The sequence below is a fragment of the Zalophus californianus genome, chromosome 16 (assembly GCF_009762305.2).
Source record: "Zalophus californianus isolate mZalCal1 chromosome 16, mZalCal1.pri.v2, whole genome shotgun sequence".
In the NCBI taxonomy this organism is placed as follows: Eukaryota; Metazoa; Chordata; class Mammalia; order Carnivora; family Otariidae; genus Zalophus; species Zalophus californianus.
Genome location: NC_045610.1, coordinates 61,131,091 through 61,152,242, shown reverse-complemented (window position 1 = coordinate 61,152,242; position 21,152 = coordinate 61,131,091). Strand labels below are relative to the sequence as shown.

General features: G+C 58.8%; 1 protein-coding gene across 5 annotated transcripts in view; it reads left to right on the top strand.

Moving 5' to 3' along the window:
• SLC38A10 (solute carrier family 38 member 10) overlaps positions 1 to 18,737 on the top strand; it is a 39,122-nt gene extending 20,385 nt beyond the window's left edge. Inside the window, exons 11-17 of one of the 5 annotated variants that reach the window (XM_027567596.2) lie at positions 6,770 to 6,926; positions 12,341 to 12,505; positions 12,807 to 13,196; positions 13,872 to 13,988; positions 15,000 to 15,023; positions 16,754 to 16,915; positions 17,141 to 18,737. In XM_027567596.2, the coding sequence (XP_027423397.1) occupies positions 6,770 to 6,926; positions 12,341 to 12,505; positions 12,807 to 13,196; positions 13,872 to 13,988; positions 15,000 to 15,023; positions 16,754 to 16,915; positions 17,141 to 18,186 (2,061 nt within the window). In that variant the 3' untranslated portion in view covers positions 18,187 to 18,737. Of the gene's footprint in view, positions 1 to 6,769; positions 6,942 to 12,340; positions 12,506 to 12,806; positions 13,197 to 13,871; positions 13,989 to 14,999; positions 15,024 to 16,753; positions 16,916 to 17,140 lie in introns of all 5 variants that reach the window. The other 4 variants (XM_027567594.2, XM_035724703.1, XM_027567598.2 and 1 more) reach the window with 4 other exon arrangements.
• Positions 18,738 to 21,152: the final 2,415 nt, after the last annotated feature.

Genomic DNA, 21,152 nt, shown 5'->3' with positions numbered 1-21,152 from the left:
TCTCACCACCCTCAGATCACGACCTGAGCCAAAACCAAGAGTCAGACACCCAACTGACTGCGCCACCAGGCACCTCAGGTGTTCTTCATTTTAGCATAGTTCAGTTTGTCACCTTTCTTTTTGGCTGGGTGCTTTTTATGTGCTGCCCATTTATAAGGTCCTGCAGATAGCCTTGTAGGTTATGTTCTAGAAGCTGTTTATTTTATTGTCCACATTCAGATGTGTGCTCTGTCAGGAATGGATGGGGAGGTAGGGTGAAGGCTCTTAGCTGATTGCAACCCCCCTTCCCCGGCACGGTGGTGGCACTGCTGTCGTCAGTCTCCCGTGTACCTGGGGGGAGTGCTGGGGACACCTCTGTGGCTGGTCTGTCAGTCTGTCCTTGTCCTCATGTGGCCCTGCTCTGAGTGCTGTGGCTTTACAGTGAGCCTTCATGGTGGGCGACGGGCCCCTCGACCTTCATTCTTCTCCCAGAGGGTCTTTCTGTCACTGGCCCTGAGCGTTCGCAGCTAAGTCTGCTTGCCAGCCTCCTCCTGCACAGCCATGTTGGATTTTGACAGGGTTGTACCAAACCACGGACTGAAGGACTGACCCTACTCTTCAAGTCACAGCATATTCCCCAGTTTTCCTTATGTCTTCTTTTGCCCATGGCTTCTTTAGATGTCCAGACTTCGGGGGATTTCCTAGTAATCTCTTGTACTGATTTCTACCATGATCCCATTGTGGCTGGAGAGCACACAGTTAAGAATTTGAATTTCCGTCCTTTGACATTTTTGAGACTTACTTTTGGGACAAACCAGCATATGGTTTGCTCTGATGGACGCTCAGTGGGCCGTGTATGGTTAGATCAGGTTTACTAACTGCAATGGTCAGATTTTATGTGTTCTTGCTGTTTTTTTAATCTTGTTTATCCGTTATGGGAAAGATATGACAAGTTCACTGTAATTGTGGATTTGTTTATTTCTCCTTTTAGCTGTGTATCAGTCTTTGCTTTTTATCTTGAAGCTGTGTTATTAGGAGCATACAGTTTTAGGACGGTTATATCTTTATTAAACGGACCCTTTTCCCTGTGAAACGTCTCTTTGTATCTTTGGAAATGCTTCTGTCCTTAAAGTTGGCCTTGTCTGATAGAGTGTGACTAACCTGGCTTTGTTTTGGATTTGTATTTACACAGTTACAGGGTTTTCGTCTTTTCTTTATGATCTTTCTCTGCCTTTATGTTTACAGTGGGCCTTAGATAACGGCATACAGTTGGCTTTTGTTTTGTTTTGTTTTTGTACGGTTTGTTAATGGGAATATTTAAGACTCTTTAGAATGAATGTAATTACTGATTTTGGGGGGATTAAAGCTTCTGTCTTACTCTGTTTTTTACTTGTCCCATCTGTTCTTTTTTGTTTGTTTCTTTCTTGCTGACTTTGGATAAATCAAACATTTTAAGTATTCATTTTTTATTTCTCTGTTAGCTGGAGTTGCACATTTCTGTTCTAATGGTTATACAAGGCAGTTTAATATGGATCCTTGGTTTATTAGAGTTGACTGTAAGTTGTTTTTACCACTTCACAGGCAAGGCAAGTATCCCAGGATATTTTGCCTTCATTTACCCTCCTTTGGCCTTCGGTGCTATTGTTTCTGTGTATTTTAATTTTATGTATAAAACATCACGAGTCGTTATTATTGTTTTAAATTGCCAACATTTATTTATATTGATCCTTTGCAGCCTCTTGGTTTTCTGTCACTTGGTCCTGTCTTCTGGTGTGCTTGGTAGTTTGTGGCCATTGTGTTTGAGAAATGGTAGAGGTTCTGGATGATGCTGTCTTCCAGCAGACAGAGGGTGGGCAGAAGGCCTGCGTTCGGTTAAGGGTAGTCTGTTCCTGGTTTGCGTCACTCCTAGGGCACAGCCCTCTCAGGGTCTTGGCTAAACGCCCTTGCCCTCACGTGGCTAAATTCTCTGCTTAGCTTTGATTGGCTTGGTGGCTGCTCTGTATGCCTCTCTGCATAGCTGGCATGTACCTTAGGGGAGAATTGCACTCAGAATATGGGTGCCCTTCTCTGAGAATTGTGGCTGCCCGAGTTCTGGCTGTGAGAGTCCTCACCCCCTCACCCCTCACCCCTGGCACCTGCCCAAGTGTCATGCAAGCTCCAGGCTGCCGTTTTCTTGCCCGGTGCTCAGCACCACAGATCGGGAGGAACCTGACTTCTTGGGGCCTCTGTGCTTACCTCCTTTGTCCAAGGTCTCACCAGCAGTCTGGGTGGCGAAGGTTGTCTGCCAGTGTCTTCAATTGGGCAATTTTAGTGAGTTTTGGGAACTCGTGATGGCAGGAAGAAATTAACCAGCCCACTGCCCAGATGTTTTTCTGTTTGTCAAGTCCCAGAGTTTTAGTCCCTCGGACTCCTTTAGGGGAAAAAAAGTCATTGTTAGAGGGGCCCTTCCTCGGGGCGCCTGGGTGACTCAGTTGTTAAGCATCTGCCTTCGGCTCAGGTCGTGATCCTGGGATCCTGGGATCGAGTCCTGCATCGGGCTCCCTGCTCAGCACGGAGCCTGTTTCTCCCTCTGCCTGCTGCTCCCCCTGCTTGTGCTCTCTCTCTCTGACAAATAAATAAAATAAAAAATCTTAAAAAAAAAAAAGGGCCCTTCTTCTTCAGTATTATTTTTAAACATTCTTTCTTTAGTTCCAGTGCTTTCATGACTTCGTTTTTTCATTTAAATCTTTGATCATCTGTGTTTTATTTCGGGGTAAGAAACAAAGCAGGCTCCATAGCTGGCAGCTCACTGGGGCTCGGTCACCGCCGTGCAGGGTTACCACTCCCACGTATTAGGTCTTGTACGGACTTGGGCCCAGTTTGGGACTTGCCGCCTTGTGCCACCGGCCACGCTGCTTGCCGCTGTAGCTCTGGCAGCGCCCCCCGCTCCGTGGTGCATTGCTCTGGAAACTCTTATTTTAATTTGGATCCAACTTTTTTTTAAGTTTATTGATTTATTTTTAGTAATCCCTACATCCAGGGTGGGGCTGGAACTCACAACCCTGAGATCAGGAATTGCACACTTCCTGACTGAGCCAGCCGGGTGCTCGGCTTGGGAAACTTTTTTTTTTTTTTTTAAAGATTTTATTTATTTATTTGACAGAGAAAGACACAGCGAGAGGGGGAACACAAGCAGGGGGAGTGGGAGAGGGAGAAGCAGGTTCCCCGCTGAGCAGGGAGCCCGATGCGGGGCTCGATCCCAGGACCCTGGGATCATGACCTGAGCCGAAGGCAGCCGCTCAACGACTGAGCCAGCCAGGCGCCCCTTGGGAAACATTTTCATTCTGATCCCTCTTCCTCACTTTTATTGATGATGTTTCTGGATATGCTCACCTCTTCATCTTCCCATATGAATGTTGAATTAGCTGATCTGACTCATGAAACCAAGTCCAGCTTTTTGTTTTTTTCAGTCTCATCGGAATTCTTTGAAGCTGTAGCTTAATTTAGGAAGTGTCGTTGTCTGTGTGCTCCGGCGAATCTGTGGTGTGTACTTAGCAGCCTTATGTGCAGTCACGGGTGTGGGGTGCAGCCGCACCTCCCAGGATGCCGGATGGCCGTGGGGCCCACAGCGTGCGGGGCCAGCTCGCCGTCTCCTGATGCAGCCACGAGAGCTCCTGCTTTTAACTGCTGAGCCTGGTGTGGCCGTGGCTTCACACGTGGGAGTGAACATGCACATTCACACACCTCTGCAGCCACGTACGTGAACGCATGTGGAATCGTGTTAAAGAAGCGTCCGTCTGTGCCTGTGTTACTGTGGTTTCTAAATCCAGAAAGTGCACTGACGTGCATTAGCCATTTGTGAAGATGGTAAAGGTTCTCTCTCTGACCTAGTGCCCTGATGACTTGTGTATCACAAGTTAGTTCTGGAATGGACCGTCTGACCGGGGCAAACTGTTCGTATGTACTGCTGTGCTTTATTTCCAAACATGCAGCTTTAGTGTTTTGAGGAAGATGGATCTTCCAAGGGACAAACTTGGCAATGTGGCTGGAGTTTGGTGTGCACAGACCTTGGGTCCGGAGGGCACCTGCTTGATTCCTTTCTCCCTTCTGTCCCGGGAGCTCTGGCTGCTTCTCCCGCGGAAGGTGTGGACCCAGTGTCAGGCCGGGGTCCGCTGTCCCTGGCCTACCTGATGGCTGGATACAGGCCTAGAGAAGAGCTGGACAGGGGTGCGTGGGTGATGGATGTGTCAGGACTGGGCTGCAGAAAGTCTCAAAAGGAGGAGTGTCCTGAGAAGCATCGTCGTAGGAGGAGCAAGGACTATGGACACACAATGCGCCCTTAGTGAATCGAAAAGGAACTTTCTCTGCCATCATGAGTTCATTCTTGATCTTGAGAATCTGAGAATCTCTCCAGACTGGAGAGAGGTCTGGACTTGGGTGGAGGTGTTGAGAATTGACGCACTGCGGCCTGGAAGCCAGCAGGGGGAGCAGGAGCTGCTGGAGGGGCCCCGAGGAGAGAGCAGGGGCCTGCCCCGGTCACAGGCCGGCGCTGTGCTCCTGGAAGGCCATAAGTCAGTGAATACGTGACACTGAGACTTGGAGCCAGCGAGCCGCCCACGGGTCGCCATCTGACCTCCACCAGAGCACGGCTCCCAGGCCTTCCAGCTGGGATCCGTGGGCTGCGGGCGGGCTGCACACCGACCTGGAGACCAGAATCGGGGTGTGTGGCTGCATGGCGGCTGGAGCCCCTGCCTCCATGTGTGTTTCATCAGGAGGAGCAGAATTTGAACTTGTGTGTTGTTCAGACAGGCTTACGTGTAAGCAGTGAAAGTGAATGCTTCCTCCCCCCATAGGTGCTTTTTTGTTTTTGAGTCGGGGACCTCAACAGATCTGGAGGCTACAGGTCATGGCTTGAGGGGTGCTCTGGGACGCCATGGCACGTGGGGCCCCCAGGCCAAGCCCCTGGTTTTGCCAAGCTTGGGCTAAGGGTCCAAGTTAGGAGAGAAGCTTTTGTTGTTGTCATTTCTGTTGTCAAGGTCGTTTCTGCTGTTGGTTGGGTTGGGGAAATACAAAATGCAAGGATTTAAAGTGTCCTTCTCAGGGCGCCTGGGTGGCTCAGTCGGTTAAGTGTCTGCCTTCTGCTCAGGTCATGACCCCAGGGTCCTGGGATCGAGCCCCGCATCGGGCTCCCTGCTCAGCGGGGAGCCTGCTTCTCCCTCTCCCTCTGCCCCTCCCCCCGCTCGTGCTCTCCCTCTCTCTCCCTGTCTCTCTCTCAAGTGAATAAATAAAAAATCTTAAAAAAATGAACTGTCCTTCTCTTTTAACTTTCAAAAATGACCTCGGTCACTTCTGGACACCATCATTGCCCCACGAATCTTACCTTCCTGGGAAGAAGATGTCATATGCTAATGCTAAGTCTACTCGCATTTTTAGGAGAATACTTGGGGGCCGACGTGGTCACAGTCAGGAGCTCTTGATCCCAAGTTGTGTATTGTGGAGTCTGTGGATGCTGCTTTGGCGTCCCAAATCTGTGCACGAACCTTGGGTAGCCCTGTTGCACCTGGCCATGGCAGGTGGGTTTGGGGGGGTCACTGAGAGCCTCCAGGAGTCCACAGGCCCCCCTGACCCATGGCTGACCTCAGAGCTCAGCCTGCCCTTGGCATCTGTGGGCTCCGGAGCAGTGCCGTGTTGCAGAGCAGCGGCGCAGGAATGGACTTGTCCTGGAGGCCTTCCTTGGCTGGCCTGGCCCGCCTCTGTGAGTGCAGGCCGTTCTCTAGCTGTGTTGGACTCAGGAATGGCTCACTGGTTTTTTAAAGTCAACATGCCTTTGAGATAAAGGTTTGAATCCTGGCTGTGAGACTGCAGAGAGGTGAGCAACGGGGTCTCCCTGGCTCTTGGAGCAGGTCGCCTTGTGGGTTGCTCTCCCGCGGACTCTGCAGGACCAGGAGCCACTGCTCCCTGGGGAGGGCCTGGCAGGCCGGGCGCAGGCAGGGCAGTGATCTGCACCAATGACAGCGCGTGCGTATCTTCAGGCAGGCGCTGCAGGAGGAGACGGCATTGCCTGACGCGGGGCTGGTCGCCTGAACTGCTGAGGGCTGCATGTGTGACCAGCCCGGCTCCCTCACAGCAGGGATGGGGCTGGGGACGAGGAGCCTCGGCCGTCAGCAGCGCGTCCAGCACGGTCACTGGGCAGCCCCGATGGGCACCCCCCCGCTGAAGGGGGCTGAGGAGCCACCTCCTTCGTGGCTTTCTCCCTGTCTGTGCCAGCAGCTCTGGGTGTGTCCCACTCAGTGGGTGACATGGGAGGCAGACCAATGGCACACTGGGCCCTCTGCACGGCTGTTGGGCGAGGTGTGGGATGCCAAAGTGCCCCCTTAGGGTTAGGCAGCTGCCCTGAGATCCTTGCTCTTCTGGCCAGAGCCATCAGGGAGCCTGACCTCTGCCGCCACAGGTGCAGGTGGGTCTGGCCCCTGCTCTCCAGGAGGCCTGGTTGGTGGGCTCGGGGGTCTGCTCTCTGCAGGCTGCCCTCACGCTGCCCCCAGCCTGCCCCTCGCCTGCCCCTTCCTCCATGGCCAGCCCAGCTCTAGCAGGTTTGGCTGATGATTCGGTCACGTTCACCAGTGAGGGGCCACCGTCTCCTAGTGGCCAACACGAGTGGTGGGCAAGGCCAGCAGGACCACGGCCTGAGTGCCCTGTGTTCCCCAGCCCCTCCTGCTGTGCACTGTGCCCACATGCCCCCTCCTCCCCTGTGCAGGGCAGGGGTGCGGCAACTGCCTGACCCCTTTTGCCCTTGGGTCTTTGTCTTGTCCAGGTGGTGCTCTGGGTTGGCCTGGGCATCCTGGTGGTCAGCACACACACTACGCTGTCTGTGAGTGAGGAGGCCCCTGTGGACTTGGCCGAGGAAGCCTTGGCTGGCCGGATTGAAGAGGCCGAGGGCATCATAAAGGCAGAGGCGGCTCGGCTCCCAGGTACGCAACTTCCAGGTATGCACATGGCCCCCCCAGCCCTGCAGCCTTTTCGGGGCGTCCTGCAGTGTCACCTCAGGGGCGTGGCGTGCAAGTGGTAATTCCAGGCTATCTCACCCGCCCTGGTCCTATTTTGGTGGGAGAGTAGGGCAGGGGGCCTCCAGGGGCCAGGTACAGCCGCCTGCCTGTGGAGGACAGCAGGACGGAGAGCTCAGTGCCCGCCGTTTGGTGCGCTGACAGGTAAGCAAGTGTGTGGGGGGTATTGTCGTTTTTGCTTGCTCTGATTTGGGGATGAGGGTTCAAGCCGGGTTTTGCTTGGACAAGGTCAGCGACGCCCTGTGCCTTTGTTCAATGTCCCCCCTTGCTGTTGGCCCACCAGCCCGTGGGGAGGGCATGACCCACGCAGCCTTCTGCAGCTACAGGCCTGCCTCGGAGGGCCTGCTGCAGTGTGGCTCTGTGACCCCCCCCTCCGTGACCTTGCCTGTCAGGGTGCAGGGTGGTTCTGAGCGTGGCTTTCTGGGCTACAGAAGGGGCTCCATCATGTCCAGAGTTGGTTGGGAGAGAAGAGTTTTCTTGGAGTCCCTGGCCATCCCAGGCATAGGTGGGAGGGGTTAAGGAGGGCTTCCTCCATGCTGACCCTGCACCCCCTAGCAGCTCTGAGTGGCATCAGGCTTGGGTACTGGGGGGGGTGGTGTGCTCCATTCTGGGGGCTTCTGCTCTGACTATGGCTGGGTTTTAGGCATTCACACTAATAGTGTGTCTATGTGTGTCTGAATCTGCTCCCCTGCCAGTAGACCCCCACTTGGATTGAGATTTGCCAGGCTGCCTGCTTGGCATGCCCTTCTGGGGGAGTCCCCTCGGGGGGGGGAGCAGTGCTATCCTCCCGTGAGTTTCAGGTGCCTTTTGACAGTGAAGGCTAAGGAGTGCCTGCCCCAGGTGGGAGCCCCGGTCTCCCGGCCTACCATGATTGACAAAAGAAAACGTCCCAAAAGGCTGGCAAGAGAGTTGCACATGCCCTGGGTCCTTGCTGCCCGGGCCTGCCGGCAGTGGAAGGCACGTGGCCCTTAGATTTGTTACTGTCTCTGTCCCTGGGCTTGGAAAGCCTGGCATCCATGCCCCCGACAACCTCCCCTGTGGGAGAACAGTCTCTCCTGGGGCTTGGAGGAGCGGGCCATGCTCTCTTTAGCCTTCTTGGGATGACAAGGGCTGGCAGAAAGATTCCCCTTTTGGGGTCCCTGGAGAGAGGGCCCCGGGGAATGGCGGGGTTCCCCAGAGAAACAAATCAGAGGGGTCAGAAGCCACCTTAGTGTCCCACGCTGGGCTTGGCAGTTTGGATGGAGAAAGTCCACTTGAAGAGGGAAACGGGTGGCCTGCACCTGCCCCTCTGATGGCCCTACTGGGTCCTTCACGGTCAGGCGTCTTGGCCTTGTGTGCCTTGGGGATGGCCGTGGCCGAGCTGGACTTGGGCACCGGTGACCCCGTCTCAGCTGGCTGTGGATTTTCTGGCATTAGTCGGCACCGGGCTGACTGTCCCCATGTCACTGCGCGGCTGCGGTCCATGGCCTGTGCCGACAGCTGCATCCTGTGGTGGAGACGGGCTGTGGGCTCACCTGGCGCCTGCCGAGGCCACATCTGGTTTCCATTGCTTCCACGAGCCTGTAACAAAACACATGGCCCCCTCAGAACCACATGCCGTTTGTTTTTAGCGCGTTCTCCATTTTTCTCGCCCCTGGCCTCCCCCATAATTGATGGGTTGCCTCGTTGAAGCAGAGCTGGGACCGAGGGGGCCCGCACCGTGTACGCACCCTGTCGGACTTCTGCCCGTCAGCCTGGAGTGGGGTTTTATTGGTCTCTTTGATGTTGCAGAGGCCAGAACGGTGCTGGCTTTCCTTAGAGCCCCAAGCTGGCCCGGGGACAGATGATGGCGGTCCTGCCCTGCTGGGGACACGTGGCCCGGCACTCTTGGAGAGCAGAGCCCAGGATGCGCACTGGTGTGGTGAGCAGTAAGTGTGGAGGAGAGAGGTTGCTGGGCTCTGCAAGGCAATTATCTGTTAAAAAGGCTAATTAGGCCATTTATCTCCTATCTGATAGCGCCCCAGCGGGTCTGGCAGGTCAGGTCGGATTCTGTGACATGTATGGCTCCCTCCTCTGAATGCAGCCACGTCCCCTCCCAGCGTCCCCCCGCCCCCCGTGTTCTCATCCCCTGGTGCACGCGCCCCCCCCCCCCACTGCCACCCTGCAGGGGCGCCGTTGCTGCTCTGTGGGGAGAAACACCAAGGGCCGGACGGGGGCTCTGGTGTCAGGCCGGGCAGCAGGCTAAAGGCTGGGGGACAGCACAGCCATGACTGTGGACGCAGGTGGCAGGGGCTGACCACAGGCCCGCGTGGGAGCTCGCCATAGGGCGGGGATCTCTCCCCGGGGACTCAGCCCTGCACGCGGGCAGGAGTGCATGCACTCTCTGAGACAGATGCCGGGGGGTGTGTGAGGGACACCTGGCTCCACGTGCGTCTGCTTGCTCTCCTTGGCTGGGGCAGCCCTCCCGATCCGTGCTGAGAGGGGCTTTCATCGGCCACCATGCTATGGCCCCTGCCCCTGCTGCCCGTGTGTTACTTGTGCCCTCCGGGGTGACTTCGCCAGCCCAGCCACACCGCATCCAGAGGGGCCCCTGGGGCAGGGAGGGCGCTGCCTCCCGTGCGCAGCCCTGAGTGACCCGGACCTGCCCTCGGAGGCCCTCGGGGAGCAGCTTACCCACCTCCGCCCGCTGCCCGTGGGTAGACCTGCCTGCTCTAGGGGACCATGAGAGTGAGGCTCGGGCCACTGTGGCCCCTTGATCGGGACGCTCGGGTCCGAGGAGCCATGGCGACCCCTGCACGCTTGGAAAGATGAGAGAATGCAGAGGTCAAGACTGCCCCTGCCAGCCATGCCAAGAAGAGTGGGTTTCAAAAACCAGCGCTCCCCAACCCACTCTCACAGCCACCTCGAGGGGCGCCGGAAACCGGTCGTCAGGAAGGTCACCTAAACCCAGGGCCTAGCTCTCGGCTCTTCTTGCCTTACGAGTGCGTGGCCCTGGGGTCCTACATGTCTCCTGAATCGGGGTCCCCTCCGAGTGACAGGGACTCCATCTGTGGGCTCAGGTGTGATTGGAGCGGTCCCTTTGTTTTGGTGCTTGCTTTCTGAGGTGATTGCCTTCCACCTTAACTGACCCCTGGGTCCTCAGAGAGAGGCTGGTCGATGCCGGCCACCAGCAACGGTCACCCCCAGCCCAGGTCCTCGAGTGCAGACTTCCTTGGTGCTGTGGGCAGGCCTGCCCTAGAGGTTGTGCCCCCCACACTGCTTCCCCGATTCCAAAGACAGCCCAGAGCGCAGTTTCCGTCCATCGGCCTGTCTCGGGGGGCTCCCAGCCTGAAGCACCATCAGGAGGACAAGCAGGTCCCTTGTCACCATGTGGCGCAGTTCTGAAAGCCAGGCCACCCTGGGCAGTGTGGGGTCTGTCACCGCTCAGCAGAACGAGGCATGGACACGGGATTGTCCCGGGCCTGTCTCGGGTCATCAGTGATTGCTGGGACCCAGTGACGACCCTGAGGGCGACTGAGGTGGCCGTTGACTGCTGGGGACGCCGAGGTGCCCGTCCGCTCGTGGGGCCGTGTGCTGTGTGCGCAAGCGTGGGCCGCTCTTTAGTCACTCGTTCTGGGGGTTTAAGTTTGTCTCGCTGTGCCAGGAGGCGTCGCTGGCTGTCTGCTAGGGAGAGCCCGGCTCCAGCTGAGGGCATGTGGGTCGTTGCCGTGGATAGTGATGCTGGAGGCCAGGGCCAGCGGCTGTGGGGGGGCAGGAGTCCCAAGGCACCTCGGCTTTGTGTGCAGCCGGGTGTCCCTGCAGCAGTGTCCGAGGGCCCTTGCAGCGGACTCCGTGCTGTTCCTCTTCCCCGGCGTCTGGCTGCCCGCACAGGGCTCCCCTCAGCCCAGCCCACCAGGCCGCCCCTGCTCTCCCCCTATTTGCCTTGGTCCCTGCTGAGACAGGACCATGCACAGGAGACTTGGTCCCATGATAGCTCGGCAGTTTTCTTTGTTTTCTTGTGTTTTTCCTCCCCCTTCTGGCTGTTTTTTCTTTTTTTTTTAAAGATTTTATTTATTTGGGAGAGAGCACACACAAGCAGGGGGAGTGGCAGGGAGAGGGAGAAGCAGGCTCCCCACTGAGCAGGGAGCCCGATGCGGGACTCCATCCCAGGACCTTGGTACCATGACCTGAGCCGAAGGCAGACGCTTAACTGACTGAGCCACCCAGGCATCCCTTCCAACCCTTTTTCTTAACTTTGTGATCCACTGGAGAGACACCTTGATTTAGGGTGATTCTTATTTGAGCACAGGGCCTCTGGGAAGGGGTTAATTGTGTGATGGAGACCAGGACGTCACACCTGCTCGGGTGACGCTCACACACTTACTGTTACCAGCCACTTGGTTCATCTGTAGAGTCCAGAGTCTGCTTCCTGCTGGCTCGCCCCCGCCACCTGGCAGGGCCCCATCCCTGCACCCGTCTGGTGAGGGTGCTGTCCCCAGCTGCTGTCTGGCACCCACGTGAGTGGGGGCACCGCCCCAGGCTCGCAGGTCCAGTCGACCTGGGTAATTTCCTCTCCTTGGGGACCGGCAGGGCCCTGTCCAAACAGGACCACTGTGACCCCCCCCCCCCCCCCGCAGGCTCAGGCCAGCAGCACTGCTGCCCACAGAGGACGTTAGTCTCCCCTTCTCTGGGCAGCTCGTGTCCAGGGGAATAGAAGGTGCTTCTGGCCTCTGGGGTAAAATGACGGTTTTTTAAAGTTTCTTTTCCCAAGATGTTTAGTTTCTGCCACATTTGTCAACTCTTTAATGGAGACGGTTTCCTAACAGGCGGGGGCGGGGGAGGTGCCGCTTCGCAGGCTCTAGGTGTGGCTCTCGTCTGGCCGCCGGCGGTAAGGTGCCTACAGAGTCACAGGTCGCTTTTCCCCCAGCATTCTCCTCGAGCACCTCTCAGCGCCACCCCCATCCCGGCTTGTAGCAGGGGGTTGAGTTGTGGCAGGTGGTTGTCCTGGAGAAGGGGGAACCCTGGGCAGATGCGGCCCTGCTGCCGCCCCCATCCTTCTGCAAACTGCGGGTTCGTGCCGCCATCTGGTGGTGACGGCCAGTATTGCGTGGAGCCTGGCTCCTCTGCGCCCAGTTAGGCGTAAATTGCATTTTGACATATTTTTGTTATGAATACACATGAAAAATGACAGTTTTTGGTGCTACTTAGCTGCTAATGGTTGAACAGGAAAAAAATAACTGCTTAGGCTCTGCTATTCGACGAGGAAATGTGATTACAATCTAGGGAAAACCCCCCAGTCCCTGTGCTGACGGGCGGTGTAGCCATGTGGAAACACTGCTCAATTAGCTGTGTCGTGCTTGCAGGCCAGAATCCAATTGTGGACGTGGCCGAGGACGGCCGAGACAAGCCGAAGCTGCCACATGAGAAAGATGACATGGAGCAGGCCCAGATTAAGGGCCCCGTGGACGTGCCCCAGAGGGAAGGCGCCAAAGAGAAAGAGGAGGCACAGCTGGACCGGCCCGGCCAAGGTGGGGTGGTGCGGCGGGAGGGCCGGGGAGGGGCCTGCCTAGGTTCTGGTCCTTGCTGCCGCCTTCCTTCTGTGGCTCAGATGCACGTTCTCCCGCCGGCCCCCACCAGCTGGCTTGCAGCTGCCCCTTTTGTAGTTCTCTAGCAGTAGCCTCCGTGCTCAGGCAAAAGTCCAATCTGTGAGACGTGGCACTTGCCAGCCTGGGTCACGCCGCTGGGCACTGCGACTCCGTTCTTACTCCTGGGAAGGAGGGCCAGGCCACCCTCTCCTGCCTGCTCCCTGACTCGTCTGTCTCCTTCCAGGTATGGCAGTACCTATGGGCGAGGCCCACCGCCACGAGCCCCCTGTCCCTCATGACAAGGTGGTGGTGGACGAAGGTCAAGACCAAGAAGAGTCAGAGGAGAATGAACATCCGTCCAAGCATGTGGATGAAAAGGCTCTGGTGGGCAAGGCTCAGATGGCACCGCCTCTGCCAGATTCAGAAAGAGAGAGACCCAGACAGGACCAGGTCTTGGAGGCAGCAGGTGGTCTCCCTGAAGATCCCCAGAAGGTTCCAGAAGAAAATGGTCAGCCAGCCATTGAGCCCATGAAGGAGGACCAGGGGCTAGGTGACAGGGGTCTGCAGCCAGGACCCCAGGCAGTGCCCCCCGAGGAGCAGGACGCCCCGGCAGCTGGTGCAGGGGAGAGAGCAGGTGGGGTCCCGATGCCGGGCTGGGCCACAGGGGCCGTGGGCAAGTGGGCAGAGAAGAGTGAGCCCGGTGGGTGTCAGCTGTGCCTGTCCTGGCAAACTCCTCTCCGTGAGACGTTCCTCCGCTGGGGGGCCCGGGAGAGGTCGGGAGGGGCAGTGAGGATTGATTACCCCTCCTCCTGCCCCCGTTCCCCTTCGGCTCCCAAGATCAGCACGTGACAGCGTGAGAGCCGCGGCCCCGTCCGCAGCTGCTGGGGAAGCCGGGCGCCCGGTGATGAGACACTTCCGTGGTATCTGTCACACAGTCACTGGCTGGACTGCTAAGTGTCAGGTGCCGCGCTGTTCCTGTGCGTCTGGGCACTCGCGGGGGACGCACGGGGAGCGCTTGACAGGTACCACGTTGTTAAGTGCCGCCTCGGCGCTGGTTAGGATGGTTCTCACATGTTAATTGGTGCAGGTAGTTAGCGCTGGCTCGCTGCCATGAGCCCGTGAGATTGTTAAATATGTTTTTATTACTTCCCTGGTAATCATCAGGTTGGATATAAACTGCTGACGGGGGCGACGAGGAGGCTAGTTTTAGGAAGGCTCTTCCGCCCTCTGCCCCCGCCTCCCCCCCCCCCCCCCCGCCTCCCCCGCTCCCGGAGTTCTTTGCGAACCTCTTGAATCTGTGTGTGTGCAGGTGGGAAGGCTCCCCTCCTGGTGAAGCCGGCCCCCGAGGTCGGGCCGCAGGTGGAGCCGCGAGAGCAGAGGAATGCGGAGGGCCGGGGCGGAGGCCACACTGGCAGCAAGCTAGAGGGTAAGGCCTTCGCTTTCTTGCTGCATCGTCCCTGGGGCCCGGAGCCATCTGCCCGTTCCTTCCAGACCCACAGCGATGACAGGGAAGGAGCCCCCCTGCCTCTGGGCTTCCCCCCCAGGCAGCTTTCTCTGTTGTCCTGTCACGTGGTTCTCCGTTCGTGTCTCTGACGCTCTCAGGGCAGCCATGTCACTGTTCCTCACACGAGTGCTGTTCAGCCCCTCCAGGCTGGGGGGCTTCGTGCCCCCAGACACTGCTGCTTTTCAGGAGGTGCCTTCCCAGCCGCCCAGGCGGGAGGGCAGGTGGCTGTTGCTGCCCACCTCAGCTCAGCCCCTGGGGGGACGTTTGTCCCATCGGCAGTGAAGACCCAGCACCTGTCCCGAAACCAGCGGTTAATCCTCCTTCAGACCTTCATGCCTGTTTTGGGGTGACCCCCTCCTCGTGGCCAAAGTCTCCCTGTCAGGCGCTGCCTCTGTAGTGCGGGTGGTGACAGCTTTCCTGGCTGGTGATCGCCTCATTTCATCGGTGACCCAGGGGCCCCTGCACACCTGTCCCCCGTTAGAACCCCTCTCCACCCCATCCCTACCCGTTGGCATTGCCAGCGGGTCTGTCCGTAGAGCGGCCCCGGGGTCCGGGCATGCAGATCTCGGTGGAGCAGCCCTGGAGGCCGCTGCGAGAGGCACATGCCCCGCGGCAACCCCCAGCTGCCTCCCAGCGGGTCCTGCAGGGACAGCCCACCTGCAGCACTGGGCTTGGGGCTGCCCACTGAGCCCGTGGGCAGCCAGAGGCCCGAGCCAGGAGGCCCTGGAAGTTTTCTGGAATTTGGGGGCTGTTCCAGGGGCTTCGTGTGTGGTGTTTCCTGTCTCGTCTGTCTCTCTGCGTTCACTGATTCCAGCACTTATACTCTGTTACCTAAACCTATTTGACTCTTTCGATTTTTTTCTTTCTGAAAAGACAATTTTCACGGTTTTCTACTCTGCGTTTCTTCCGTACGCTTCTCAATGGGATGAGCAGCTGAAATCAAAAAAATAGTAGCAGGTATGGCTCCAGAGGAGCGTGCTCCCCTAGAAGGCCTGCTTGGGGGGTCTAAGGTGCGAGAACAGAGAAGGTGCAGGCCTGCCGTCCACATGGCCTCGCCTGGAGCCACCCACATAGCCTGCCCCCTGGGCTTGGCTCCAGCCCCTCAGTTGGGGTCCCCCTTTCCACAAATGCCCTGGTCCTGGAGGACGGTGGGTGCTGTCTCTGTGCTGGCTGCTTCAGGCCTCCCCTAGAGGATGGGGGCCCACGTGGGACTTCTGCCATGTGCATGGCCCAGTATTCATGTGCTCTGCATGTGTGTTAACATCCCATCTGTGGCCCTGGTGGGCCGGGCTCTGCCCGTGGGCACAGCTTGTCACCACTCTGGTCCACATCTGCCTCCTGTGTCGCTTCTGGCTGGACATGACGTGACCCCACTTCCCCTCCTCCTCCAGCATTGGTCTCGGGCTGAGCCCCCAAGGGGCCAGGCAGGCTGGGGCCCGCTCGTCCAGCACCTGCTCCGGGGACAGGCAGTTTTGGCAGCTCGTGGGGCTGTCCTTGTACTGTTGACCGTTACGTGGCCATGAGCCATGGGTACCCAGGGTGAGAGTGAGCCTCATGGCTGAGGTGGCTGCTCCGGAGCCCTGGGGGGACGGTGCAGTATACTTCCCTCATACGGAGCCCGGTCTGGTCCACAGGATGTGGCCTTTCTCAGGCAGGCATCTTTGTGACCTTAGGGTGTCTGGATGAGAGCCGGGTGGGGAGCAGGGACTGCTGCACAGGGGCCTGTCCTCCTTGCTGTCTGGCTCAGCATATTCTTCACGGGCTTCTGGGTGGGGAGGGGCAGCGAGGCCAACCCCGTGCTACCGTGGCCGGTCACGGGTCACCATTGGGGAGGACGGGCCAGCACGTCTGTGTGTGCCCAGCATGTGGGGCCTCGCCAGGGTGTGTGCTGTCACCACTCCCAGAACATCCTTCCTTCTGAATGTGCCCACCCACCAGCCTTAACCACGCACGTCATCTTTCATAGCTTCCTGTTTAAAGACGTGCGTGTTCTAGCAGTCACAGAAGCCGTGGCTGCTCGCGGGAAGTAACTGACCCGGTGCTGAGGCGTTTGTAGTGAAAGGCGAGTTCCCCGTGCTCCCATAGGTGGCCGCTGCCAGCTCTGGGCACTCAGACTCGGGGCCTCTTCCTGGGTCTGGGGTGGGGGTGCGGAGAGAGCAGAGCGGGCCCCTGACACACACCTGCTGCGCTGCCCCCCCGCCCCGTGCCAGCCCGTGGCCAGTCTCTTGGGCAGTGGTCAGGAGCAGTGTCAGGACCCTCGGGTGTCAGCAGCTGGCCTCTGCCTCCCTGAGGCCCAGTTCCGGTCTCTGCTGGAGAGGAAAGCAGTTGTGTTTGTTCCTTAAATTCTCACCACAGAGGAAGCTTTCTCGGAGCGCAGGGATTCTGTTTTTAGGGTAGTTTGTAGCTTACACCACCCAGTCCGGGACACCGCCGCCATTCCCATGGTGGCCCAGACCTCCCCTGTGGCTTCTCTCAGCATTTCTTCCTAGCGGGCCTCCGTCTGAGCAGCTGGGCCCCCGCTGGGCGTGTCTACACCACAGGCCCACATGAGCCAGTGCCAGCGAAGTGTGTCCCGGGGAGGGTCCCCACAGGCGACCTGGTGCTGTCACCGCGTGTCACACCACCCTCCGCCCAGCCCAGCGCCTGTGTGGACGGGGCAGGCTCTGACTGTGTTTTCCCCACGCCAGAAGCCGGCCGGGCGGAGATGCTGGACCACGCGGTCCTGTTGCAGGTGATCAAAGAGCAGCAGGTGCAGCAGAAGCGGCTCCTGGACCAGCAGGAGAAGCTGCTCGCGGTGATTGAGGAGCAGCACAAGGAGATCCACCAGCAGAGGCAGGACAGTGAGGAGGGCAAGTCGGGGCCAGGTTGGGGAAGGGGGGCGTCACTGAATGCGTGCCTGCCTGCCGTGTCTCCTGGTGACCCCGTGTGGCTGGATCTGTGGCTCCGGGGCCTGGAGTCCTGCTGGGCAAAGTTTTGATTCGTGTTCAGTTGCTGGCAAGCTCACCTTTCTAGTCTCTGTGTTGATAGCTTCAGTTCATTTCTGTGGCTAACCTGGTGATTTACTTCATTTGTAGCTGAAGTGCAGCCAGAGCCTGGGGTGGCCGTGCCCAGAGGTAAGGAGCAGGAGGCCCACGATGGGGAGACAGTGGAGCATCACCCCCAGCAGCCTTTGGAACCTGCACTCAGAGCTCCCGGGCGGCCCCCCGCTCTGCCCCAGGGACATGGCCAGCGTGCCGTGGAGGAGCCCGAGGGGGCTGCGGGCGGAGCTCCAGCCGGTCCTCCTGGCGCCGCCGACCCGGAGCCCCGGGCGGCCCGGGCTGAGCCGAGGGAAGGCTGGCAGGGCGCGGTGCCCCCAGCTGCCGCTGGCCTGCCGGAGCAAGTACCTGTGCCCGGCCTTGCCGAGGGGCCCAGGAGCCCAGAGAAGCTTGTTATCGGTGAACTCCCCGAGCAGGGTCAGGATGCTTTTGGCAGAAGCTCCCATGAAAGGAAGAAATCCCGAAAAGAGGTGGCCACCGGTGCCAACGTTCAGGAGGCAGATGTGCCGGGGGCGAGGGAGGTTGGGGACCCTCACGTGAGGTCCCAGCCAGTGAGCCGAGACCGGGGAACTGCAGGCCTGTCCAGCAGGTTGGGAGGAGCCGCCCCTGGGGCCCAGGTGGAGATTCATCAGCTGGAACACCGGGCCGTTTCTGCTGGGGGTCAGGGTGGGCAGCAGGGTGGTCACCTGGAGGCCAGAAAGGAGGCCATCGGCGAGGACCATGTGCCTGCTCTGGGGGAGGATGCTGCTGTCCAAGAGCCGGAACGGAGGCAGGACCCTGACCTGGGGCCCAAACCAGCCATCCCTGGGGCTCAGAAGCAAGACCACGCCAAATCCAACCGAGAACTCAAAGTCCAGGCCGGTTCTGACCTTAGGAGGAGACGGCGGGATGTGGCTCCTGGGGCAGCGGGGGACCCGGCCCCAAGGGACGGGGTCATCATCAGCTTTAACCCTCTCCCGGATGTGCAGGTCAATGACCTCCGCAGCGCGCTGGAGACCCAGCTCCACCAGGCTGCGGGGGGCGCGTTGAGGGTGGTCCATGGCCGCCAGGTGAAGCAGCTGGCCGGGGCCCCGGAGGAGCCCTGAGCAGCCCCTAGTGGCCACAGTCCTCCTGGCGGCGGGTCTCAGCCAGCCACGCCGGGGCCACGTGGGCGTGGAGTTAGAGGTCACGCCGTGGCTGGGGGTCTGAAAGGCCTCTCACCAGGGCCTCGCTGTCCAGATGGCCTGTGCCTTCTCCATCCCGCGTCTTAAACCTGTCCGAGTGACTGAGCTCACCAGGACTCAGACGAGGCAGCGTCCGGTTGGGCCTCGGGAGCGGCGGCCGCGGAGTGTGGCCCCGATGCTGACGCGGGCTGCCGTGAGAGCCCACCGCGTGCCGGACTCCTGCTTGCTCTAAATGGTCGTCGTGACTGTGATGTTTCAGGCATCGTGGAGAATCGTGATGAACTCTGCCTCCACGCGGCTGCTCAGTGGACGTGGCTGCTCGGTGGACGCGGCTTGGTGTCTGTGGGGCCGGGGCTATGGGCGTCTCGGGGGTCAGAAAGCTGCCTGAGTGCATGCTCGCCTCTGCCCTTGTCACAGTTCCTGTGCTCTCTGCGCTCCCTCCGCTTTCCCAAACTATAAAGTTATTTTACAAATAAGCGTCACGATGTCTGGTCCATGCAGCTAGCGTGGCGCCATGCCGGCCATCGTGAAAGGACATCTGCTGACCAGACCTCGCAGTGGTGTGGAAGCCCGACGCAGTGCGGCCCCAGAAAGACCCCATGAGCAGCCGGGTGGCGTTTGCGGTGTTCCTGTTTTCAGGGAGCAGGAGAGCCGATGGTCACTCCCTGGTGCCCAAGGCCAGTGGGCAGGTGTGACCATGCTGGGCTGTCCATGTGTAAGGTGCAGCGCCAGCCCTGCCCAGCGCCCCAAGGGCGGGTGTGCTCTGGACCCTGCTGCCAGGGGCCCCGGGTGCGGCTGCTGGTGGGCCGCTGGCCAGAGGTGCCTGGGCACGTGAAGGACCACAGCTGCATGGCAGCTCCAGCTGCGGCTTCTGGCCTTGACTTCCCCTGGGCCTTCAAAATGACATTTATTGTAGTTCCGGCATTCTTGGACAGCCTGACGACTAGAAATGAGTCATACAAGGCTGAGCCAGTTCCTCCTGACCCAGGGGCTGGCGCTGGGGGGTTACGAGTGGGCAGGGCACTGGTCCTGCAGCGGCAAGCCCCCGAGGAAGGGGGGTGGGTCCTGGGGTGCTTCCTGTGCTCAAGTAAGAACAATTCCAGACAAATCATGCTCAGTGGGAAAACGCCTTCTGGATGTTTCCCTAAGATCGGAATTCCATTTGTAAATACGTTTTTAGAGTGGGATTCTATTCCTGGATGTCATTTACCTGGATGTCTTCCCTTGACCTGAGCTTCTTGTCTTCCGGAGGTCAGGCCATCCTCCTGCAATCTGCAAGGTCACGTGCTTCTCACAGCGGAGGACCCAGCCCCGGCTCCCCAAGACCCTTGGGGTCCTTGTCCCAGTTCCCTCTCCCGGCCTCCCCAGCCCGCAGCCCCTCAGGGAAGAACCCGAGACCTCTGTGTGAGGTCAGCTTGCCAGAACCACAGGGAGCTGGAGGGGCTGGGGGCCATTGTTTGCTTTCTGACCAGACTGCCGGCGCCAAGACGGCAGGTGCAGTGAGCGGTCCAAGTGGAGCAGCAGCAAGTATGGCCATCAGTGGGCGGCTGGCGTAGGATCTTGTTGGCGAGGGCACCCGTTCTAGGGCAGGGCTGGCAAGCCCAGATAGGGGCAGGTAGGAGTGAGGATGGAAACCCGGTGGAGCCAGGCCCTCAGGGTTCAGATGCTGCCTGAGGACTAAGGTGACAGTACAGGGCACACGAGTGGTGTGCGATGATGCAGCTGCAGGAATGGCTGCATTCAGACACCCATTTGGTGACATTTCCCTCAATAAACGTGGTCTTGAAGATGGCGTGAGTCTGGGGAAGCCAGAGAGCAAGGACAAAGGCCAAGGAACTTGGAAGGGAGTTTGGTGTGTGGCCCGAGGGAGGGACACAGGCTGGTGAAGTTGGGAGACATGGAGGCAGGAGGGCACCTGGTGGGGGTTGGTTCTGGAGGAGCCTGGAGCCATTGTACCCAGCAGAGACCTGCGAGCGTCCCGTAAGAGGCTGCCAAAGGTCAGAGTGGAAAGTGTGAGGGTCTGGAGAAGCCCACCCTGGAGGCTGGGTGAGGGAGGAGCACGGAAGTGAGGAGTGCTCGGCTCCCAGGCCCGCCCCTTCCTGCTCCGGCCCTTGTGTGTGGGATCAGGGTGCAGACCGCCCCCATCAGTGTGGATGCTGGACCAGGAGCCCAAGGGCAGGGTGACCTCCATGTTTCTGGGCGGGGCTCCTGGAGTACAGTCCCCAGGCGTCCAGCAGGCGGCGCTCAGGACGTCTAGAATCCTTGGGCCCCGCGTGTTGGGTATGTGTATGTATGCGTGTGTGTGCAAAAATGCCGCATCCAATTTCCTTCTCAGGTCGAAGGGATTCAGGTGGGGTACAGGGAAAGTCAGGAGGGCCTGGGCTCTGACCCGAGGGGGCTGCAGAGGGGCAAGTGCCCCACACGGTGTCACTGATGCTGGGCTCCTAAGCCAGACCCTCCCTTGGCTGGCTGGCTGGAGCCTCTAAAAGGGCAGCCCCCTCTTTTGCCTCCAAGTCCAGAAAAACCACTTGAGTTGGTTTCCCTACCCGTGGCTCTTTTGCTCATGGCACAGTTGTATTTTTATTTTCTGGTACGTCCTGTAAACGAGTAGCTACGTCTGCTGGCTCTGTTAGGTTCAGATAAGGTATTGTTTGTTTTTAAAGATTTTATTTATTTGAGAGAGAATGAGAGACAGAGCATGAGAGGGAAGAGGGTCAGAGGGAGAAGCAGACTTCCCGCTGAGCAGGGAGCCCGATGCGGGACTCGATCCCTGGACTCCAGGATCATGACCTGAGCCGAAGGCGGTCGCCCAGCCAACTGAGCCACCCAGGCGCCCCAGATAAGGTATTTTGAATAAAGATTCCTTAAAAAGTGAGAACACTGAGCAG